General features: G+C 38.7%; 1 protein-coding gene across 1 annotated transcript; it reads right to left on the bottom strand.

Annotated features, from left to right (window-relative positions):
* Nucleotides 1-243: 243 nt before the first annotated feature.
* nkx2.5 (NK2 homeobox 5) lies at nt 244-4,338 on the bottom strand. The gene is made up of 2 exons (XM_072264417.1): nt 3,870-4,338; nt 244-2,218 (listed from the first exon to the last, which is right to left on the bottom strand). Exons 1-2 carry the CDS (start codon nt 4,210-4,212, stop codon nt 1,608-1,610), a joined length of 954 nt encoding a protein of 317 aa, XP_072120518.1. The 5' UTR covers nt 4,213-4,338; the 3' UTR covers nt 244-1,607.
* Nucleotides 4,339-9,303: the final 4,965 nt, after the last annotated feature.

Below are 9,303 nucleotides of genomic sequence, written 5' to 3'. Positions count from 1 at the left end.
CGGCATTGTTTATAAGCGCACTCTTTCTCTCTATTATGTGCTCTTGCTGTTCCATATCTCCCAGTCTTCCTACCCCCGTTCACCTGAGCAGCACAGTTCACTCTGTAACATAAACCAATGAAACGACGGATTCCAATACATTTCTGATATAAATTGTTTTGTGTTAGTAACGCTGTTAGTTTACTTCAAAAAGAAAACATTCAAAACCACCAAAACGGAATATATTTACGTTCGGAACCCACACATTAAAACAATGAAAGAATTTAATGATGTAATGTTACCTCGGAAGCCACCGGCTAGAAATGGAGTGTGACAGTTCACAGAATATTTTTGAGTCGCTTTCGTTGGTGAAAATCTGCTATGAAGTTAATACTTTGGTGGATATTTTAAAATGTAGTGTATATAAAGCTAAAGGAAATAAGCTCGAAGAGAAGAAATCAAATATTGAAAATCGCTGGTTGTAGCGTGAATTTCCTATTCTGTAAACAGTGGGAAATATGGCAAGGTCGTTAGAATTATGTCAATTTAAGTGTTAAACCTAGAATTTGATGTCCCGCTGAATTTACACACAACGCACAAAATTAAAAGGAAGGGAAGCGTCTCCTGTAAAACAGATGAATATTCCAAGCAAATTTTGCGGAGAAGATCTAACAGAATCAGCCTGAAGGCCGGATATCTTATTTCAGTGTGAGTTTACCAATTAAAGGTATTAATTTCACTTCAAAGCAATTAATACCAAACCAATAAATGAAACACATTATTGTCCTCGCGAATTAGGTGTATAAAAAGAAATGACCACAATCTAGATTGCACACATTTACTGTTGGAACAGTGGTGATTTATACTTGCATTTACAATTTGATCATCATCTTTGGAGATTCCGATCAACGTTTTAGTAATTCTGTCACCGTTAATTTTATATAACGTTGTTGAAAGGGTAAACAAATGGACAGAAAATGGCAATATTAGTGCATGATTTTGAAGTTTTCTTTGCTAGCTGATACGTAGCTAATCAACTCTGAATTTGGGATTGCGAATGCTGTACAAAGTGGTGTCATTAATAATATTTAAAAATCTTTAAACCTAAATGAACCAATCACACATTAGCACATTTACACTGGACTACGGAAGACAGAATCAAATACAAAAACAAGGTTTCAAATACGAATTTCAAAGATTGTAAGGATTACGATAGGTTTGCCCTTTTTATATACAACCGTATTATTCACTGAACAACAATCCGCTATGTTGCCTTCACTCATGCCTCGTGCTGCATTCGGTGCAGACTGGAACAATATGCCATCAGATGCACTTCATACAATAACATGTTAACGATTAAATAAGGGCACACTTTCATTCACTGAAATGGAATACTGCAAAATAAAAGTTCGGAAGAAGCTGGAACTAAAATATCCTTTCTTCCTTGTCCGAAGTACCGAGAGGTTACATGCTATGTTATCGGGCTTTGACCCCATTGTTAAGTTATCCATTCACCGATTTCGACGTGGGGAACGGCTGTACTCGACGGTCGGTCGAAGAATGAATATGACCTGTGCAACTAGCCAAGGGAACACGAAATCCGTGCTACGCCATGTCCATAATTGGCACTACCAGGCTCTGATCCCATGCAAGGTGGATACTCCAGTATTCTGATGGATTTGAGTCTGCATGGCATTGCTCAAGTCATTGACTGTGAAATTCATATTCATAAAGCTGCCAGCCGCTGTAGACGGGGGCACGGCTTGCACGCTGGGATAGTTACAGCTGTAGTTCGCGGGAGCAGCTGCACTACTATAGTTGGTATAATTTGCGTAAGAGCCATAAGCATAAGGGCTGATATTCATGTTGTACGGCGAGTTATAAGGCGAGGAGTCTCCTAGGCACGGCTTCCCGTCTCTCACCAGCACCGGCACGGCGATTCTCCTCGGAGGCGGGAGCCCCACCATTTCCAGAGATTTGTCTTGGCGCTGCCTTTTACATTTGTACCTGCGATTTTGGAACCAGATTTTTACCTGGGTGGACGTGAGCTTCAGTATGTTTGCTAAATGGTCCCTCTCGGGCGCGGAGAGATATTTCTGCTGTTTGAACCGCCTCTCCAATTCGTAGACCTGCGCCTGAGAGAAGAGGACGCGTGGTTTTCTTCTCCGTCGTCTGGGCCGCTCGGCTTCGTCCGGTTTTATCTCTTCTTTCTCCAAGTTAACTTCCATCATCCGACAATCTAAATGGGAAAGTAGGGCCGTTAGTAATAACTCAATATTACGTCCCGCTTGCTAAAACCTTTTTCATTCAGAAGATCACCTTTCCCAAGGGGTTTACAACCTCGAATAATATCGACTGACCAAATGGGTGCAAAACCTGATACTGTATCGCAGTGAGTCTAAGGGGCAATCTGCACCAACAACAACATTTAATAACTAATTCTCCATGTTTCAAACTTCATTGGAATACCAGACGGGCCCAGGGATTCCATACATACAAACGTTTGTACATCGAGTTTCAAGCTCTCCGGTGAAGACTACACATGGATTTGCCGCCGTTTGCTTATTGCAAGTTATCTTATTGAAACATTCGATTATTTTCGGCTTCAATACATTTAAACACTGCTATTGTCGAAACACATTCAGGATGCCAATATCAAACGGTTCGTTATTGCAAATAGATCAGAGAATTCATGTCAAGGTAAAGACCGACGCGTTGAGAAATCGCAGGAAATGAGAGATTTCCGCCTTCTGAGCTTTCCTGATTTTTTGCCAATATCGTTCTATGCCCATAAGCCTCGAGATTATAGTTCATTCACAAAAATCGTTGGCATTCACAGATAATAAGTTTCGGAACAGGGTAAGGAGCCAGTGAGTTTTAAATTAAGTTCTGTGAAATATAGCATTTCACATGGTATGATGATTGCATATGCAGTGTCTGGAAAACATGTAAAGTATTAACTTGGCGTTGGAAAGTTAAATTTTAAAGTGAATTCTTCATTTGTTACTGGAACATATTTATCGGCATCCAAGTTTCAAATATTTCCGTGACTAAATAGGCTAGCAAAGAGAGTTCAATAATAATCTTTGTATTAAAATTCATTGTATTAAAATTCAATTTACTTAAACTGGACGTGAAAACGGGGTTACAAAACATCTGCGATAAGGAATTTGGAATCCAAATATTTAGGTCGAATACAACAATGTTTACTCTTATATTTAAAAAAAATGTCTAAAATATTCGCGAGCAGTGGAAAGGCCAAAACAAATGGAATGTGAAATTGTTGCCCAGAGTTTGGGTTAGCAAGAGATCACGGCAGCGGGCTATCAGTCTTTAAAAGAAAACAATTTGCCAGTGTCTTTCGCCGGGTTTTGAAAACATTAAGTAATGAACAGTAGAAATGAACGCAATAAAACACTCTGAAATAATTAAAGTCGCCAATGCACAAATTGTTTAAAATTTTCAGTTCAACTATAATTAATAAATCATTTAAAAATAGTCATACAGTTTATATACATAGAAAGGAATCGTTACTGTGAATAACGATGTATTTAAACGACGAAGTCATTTCCAAATCGTGCATATACATGAGTGTTAGTGCAAAGCAACTTGAACTGCCAGAACTCCAGGAATAAGTGTATCCAGGCTTCTGAAAACGATGAAACATATATTCTATTGCTGTAAATTATCTTTGCTTTGCTCATTTACCATATATATATACATACTTAAAATCTATATATTATAGTCTTGGCTTATTTTTATTCAGTCATCGATCTACCCCATATTAACGGAACATATAGATTCATGACCATCACACAAAAATATAACTGCACGTTAATATTGCAAATGGAATAAAATGTGTTCAAATGTTTGTGGGTTTCCTTTCTTACCCTTATCATTTTTATCTGTCGCTCCGTTGCTTGACTTCGCTTCAGCGTTGCTGATTTCCAAATAATTATTTACGTACGAAGTGCTCGAGTAGTTGGGGTTGTTTTTGCAGGAATTTATTTTAGGCATTGGCTCGTTGTACGCCGTTAGGGCCGGGGTTTCACTGTAGATTTGCTGTTTGGTCCGCTCTAACATGCATGAAGCAGGGGAGGGAGGCGAGTCCAGCCCCGCCGAGACACCCAGTGAGGCCATGTCAGGATGGTGCTGAAGATTTAAAATATCCCTCACCGAGAAAGGAGTCGAGGTCGCTGCACCGGCAAACATACTGAGAGCCAGCTTTTGCATCCAAGGAGATCTCAAAATGCGATACCTTGGAAAGGTTAGAGGAATATATATATTTGGTCATCGGAATAAACAAAAACACTATTAATAATAGCCGTTCTATTTAGTGATTCCCCGGCGCACCGTTCAGCTCTGTCGCTGTTTGACTAAAATAACTATTTGAGGGATGTGCTGTCTGACATCAGTTCAGAGTGGGTTGCAGGGGGTGGGGCGCTATCAGGTCTTTGAAGCCAGCCTGCTACATGAACGTTTATTGGTCTACGGTTGTGTTTGCTGATGTTGAGACGTCCTGCTAATATACCAAATATAGCCGAAGCCGAAAGCTATTTTCATACCAACGGTTCCTTTAAAATGCTACGAAAATTGAACGGCATAACAAGTCTGTTAGAATAAACAACTAAAATATAGGGAAATAGTTTTTTAAATTTACAATAGGGAAGTCATGTAAAATCTCATGTAACATATAAAATGAAAACGACAATTACAGAAGATAGTCAGTTTGTTGTAGTCTCCCAATAGGATCACATATACATTGGGTGTCAGGGGACGGATGGAAATGAGTGAGTGTTTGTGTATCTGTCTGTCTTTTGAAGGTAATGTTGTGATTGTTGGTATCTGGTCACATGTACTACTGATTGTGAGCTTGCCCCCCCCCCACCCTCTCTCTCTCTCTCTCTCTCTCTCTCTCTGTCTCTCTCTCTCTCTCTCTCTGTGTTCTCATACCTTGACCTTCTTCTATTTAACAAGTAACTTAAGCTTGGAGAACAGAGTCATTTTGAACTAACCTTACGTTTTACGTAATTTCCCAGTTACTTGCCTTTTTATTAAAATTAGAAGTTCAAGGTTCATTGTTCAAGGTAAATCTATTATCCACACACATATATGTCACTATATAAAACACTGGGATTCGTTTTCAAGAAGAAAAAAACAACAGAATCAATGAAAGACCGCACACAACAGGACAAACAATCAACGTGCAAAAGGCAAAACAAACCTCCGCAAATACAAAATAACAATAATAATAATCAGTAAGTGAGAAACACCAGAAATATGTTGAACTAAAAGGGGAAATTGAGAGACTTTGGAACATGAACAAGGTATATCTTGTCTCGACAGTAATATCTACAGCTAGTGTCATCCCAAAGGCACTGCACAATAGCATTAAGCAATTAGAGCTACACAATAATATTTATGTAAATCTTCAGAAAGCCACAGGACTAAACTCCACTAGAATAGTCCGAAAGTTCCTAGCAATTGATAAATGAACTATGCTCGTACCTCAGGTTTTACCAGCTTGACCTGAGAGAAAGTAAATAATAATAATAAATAAGGAACAAATATCGAGAACGAGAGATTTTGAAAGTGCGTCCACAGGTTGTGGGAATAGTTTTGTGAAGAGGCGAGTGAAGTTATCGGCTCTGATTCAAGAGCCTGCAGCTTGGGAGGTAATAACTGTTCCTGAAACCGGTGGTGTGAGTCCTGAGGCTTCTGTACCTTCTTCCTGATGGCAGCAGCGAGAAGAGTGTATGACCTGGGTGGTAAGGATAATGGATGCTGCTTTCCAACAAAAGCTTCGGCGGTCCCCTCGTTATCGTTTTCTCTTTTTTACACTCCAGACTTCAACCCTTATCTCCGTGTTTTCTTAAGTTACTTGGGAATAATTAGGTTGAATAAATGAGGAAGTTTGCAACCTCTTGAAATCTGGCGAAATACAGCTCTGGGAGGGATGCGAACTCGTCTTTTATAAAGTCTGATCAATTGCAGATTAGATTAATTTATTGTTATATACATAAAGTACAATGAAAATCCTTATTCGCATGTAGTTCACTAAGTAAACACTATACTGTATACTGAATACAACCACAAGCACAAAACAACAACAGAATTGAACAGAGAATAAATATATAATTGAGAAATGTCATGTACTGTTAGATACTAAGATTTTCCTACGATCACTTCTTGAATACAGTTATATAATATCGTGATTTATGTAATATACAGCGCTGTAGCTAGATTTTGGAATCTGCGTTCTCCTCAAATTGGTTAAATAACCAATTTAAATAATCAATTTTAAAGTTAGAACAGTATACATTATAATAAATATAGCAACGAGTACAAAACGGCACTGTGGTGCAAAGGAACAGGAAATATTTGTAATTGAGAAAGGTCATGCTATGTTAGGGATGAATATTTTGCAACGATCAGTTCATTTAACGATAAATTAAAACATAATTCAAAACCATTTGCAAGGAGAAAGACGTCCTCAGATATGTAAAATAGCTCCCATACCCCCTCCTCAATAAAATATTTAATGAATGTATGGGAGAAATCGGATTAATTGCACAACTATGGAGGATCTAAAAGTTTAGCCAAGGTATGACACGGAATGCACTTCTTGAAAGACGACATGCTGGGAGTTGAAATTGTGTCCCCGCAATCACTTCAGGCACGTTGATCATTGATAAAGAGTTTGGATAAGTGACGATTCCGAAAATGTAAAGAGGAAACAGTGGACGGAGTGTTAACAGACAAGAAACAAACACAAGCCGACGGTGTTAGAGTGAACACAATTGTCATCTTGATTTTGCCAGAATGTGTTTATTTAGTGACCCCATTCTAGATTATGAAGATGTACCTGAAATTTTAAAATGCTTCAACTAATGGTCCAAATAAAAGTTTAACTCGGTTAAACTTAAGGACGAATTGACAACCATGTACTCGGAATAATGGAGTCATCTCGGCCTTCTAAAGGAACGGTCATTACAGTGGGAATTACGGCTCGATGAAGGAATTACATGGGACAGGCATTTCAGCACAAGCTCGGGTCTTCTTTGGTCCCTATTAATTTCTTAATATTGAAAGTGGTATTTAACGTTGGATTAAAAGAACCCCTAGAGTTGGAAAACTTAAGTGCAATTCATTCAGTCTTATGTTAATATAAAATAACATCATAGGTGTTCTGATAAACACCCTTCAGCTGATAGATAACGAATATAATGTTCATTTTCGACTGGAATATTTCAGGTGTGTGGTCTTCAAATCGACAAGTTAAAGAATAACATACATATGTCCTTCATATTATATAACCGAAATACTTCTTGACCAATCACTTCACGAAGATTTGCAACATCAGTCGTAAATGTATATATTAAAATTGGTAGTCTAATTGAACCGCCGTGTAAAATCAAAAAAGAAGCCTAAATGTTGGTCAAATGTTTGCTACATCACTGACATAGGCCCGAAAATAATGATATTTCTTTTGATTTCACGCCCATATTCAGTCGAGATGGGCGTTATAACAGTCCGACCAGATGTGAAATCATTTCGGGCAGACAGACTTGAGGAAGTTAATTGTTTTCAGCTTTAACCTTGTTCCACCTGTGGCACTTTCTTGCCTGGATAATTAGAGGTCTGAAGTACATGTCCATTTCGAGGCAATATGATTGAACAAAATAGTGACCTATACTCAAGCCTTCGGTGACATAATTTTAAAACTGGGCTGAAAATAAAACTTACTCTTATCAACACTTGACAATGCAAACGGCGCTGCTTCCATGTGTTAAAAGCATTTACTTGTGCACCCGACCGAAAATGTCAGGAGCTTTAAAAAAATCGCGCTTGTAAGAATAGCTGCCTCCAAACAGCGCGGTGAATTACCATGATATTTAAACAATTGATTTCGATTACAAACCAAGGAACTAATTATTATGGGTGTATCCGCCGTGTGGTCTCTGTTCCCACGTTCTTACTTAACTTTTCCTCTGGAGGGTGACAGATGCTCGCTGTATCTCATTTCAGAATTGTCTTTAGAAGGTGCACTATATAAATTGCCGTTGTTTTAGCTTTTAAGAGCTTAACCAAAAATAGCGCAAGTATTCAATGTCCAAACCCTAAAGCTGATGTGCAACGATTGTGTAGAAACCCGGCTCTGTAATATCAACAAGGAGATTAAGACTTCTTGGTGCAACACTTACACACAACCTGTGGCGCGGAAGGGAGGATCATTAAGCTACCGTGCCTTTACATTGCCATTGCTAGCTATCCTACTGTTAACTGGTCCTAGTTCCCTGCCCACTCCAGGCATCCTGCTCGTTATTGTTTTCGTTTCGCAAAGTACCTTAGAGGAGCAGCTTTGGCTCAGTTAAAATACTCCCACCTCGGGGTTAGAGGTCGTATATTCGCGACCTACCTTTTTCACTATCCGTTAAACCGCGGTCGCACCTTATTCTCGTGGAAGTCATGAATACTCGTTCATAGAAGAATTGGGATTTCCCCCCGTGTGCAGATCTGTCGAATAACACGCAAACAAAAAAAAAAGATGGTTATATTTCGTTGCTGCACGCAATCTGCCAGTGCGCTTTCTCTATTACAATTTCATTCGTTGAATAAAACCCTTTCAGACATTCTGAAACGATCAATAGATTGCTTGGAAATAATACATAATTTATTTTTTTAATGAAACATTATCTCCAGCTCAGTAAACATTTGTGCTAACGCAATGCATGCATGTTACAACACCGTTCGGTCGACCGGTTTATATCTAATATCCACACTAATTGCTCTGACCATAATAGCATTGAATTGATACTGCAAGATGCCCCATAATTGATCAAATTTGCTTTTTTCACACACTATTTGACTTTCCTTTAAACGGCGCTTTAAGGTTCTAATTTTATAAGTCACACTTGGACAACGAATCGCTCCCTTCCAGACTTAATAGTAGGAAATCATCATTGCGCTCTCTTGTCTATCAAAACACCTATAACCAATGTCCTGATCCGTGATCGTTATTTCACCTATACTACTGTACATTATCCGCCGAACACCGAGCCCCCTTCCCCCGCACTCCATTCACAGCCGACTATTTTGTGCATCATGATTTTGCACTGTGCTACTTAAGAACGGCAATGGGATTGTTTCATTTGCAAATTTGGAAATTTGCAGGGCTATTCTTGTCTGACAGGATACAGAACCATTCTTACTATTTGCATACTTGAAGAAGTAATATATCGTAGCGCAAATTTTGGACTTTAAAACCACATTCAATACTCATGTTGGGTAGAGGTGAGGAAGTGATAACATTTCGTAAAAAAA

Source organism: Mobula birostris, chromosome 7 (genome assembly GCF_030028105.1).
Source record: "Mobula birostris isolate sMobBir1 chromosome 7, sMobBir1.hap1, whole genome shotgun sequence".
Lineage (NCBI taxonomy): Eukaryota > Metazoa > Chordata > Chondrichthyes > Myliobatiformes > Myliobatidae > Mobula > Mobula birostris.
The sequence above is the reverse complement of the archived record's forward strand: the minus strand, read 5'-3'. Positions and strand labels throughout refer to the sequence as shown.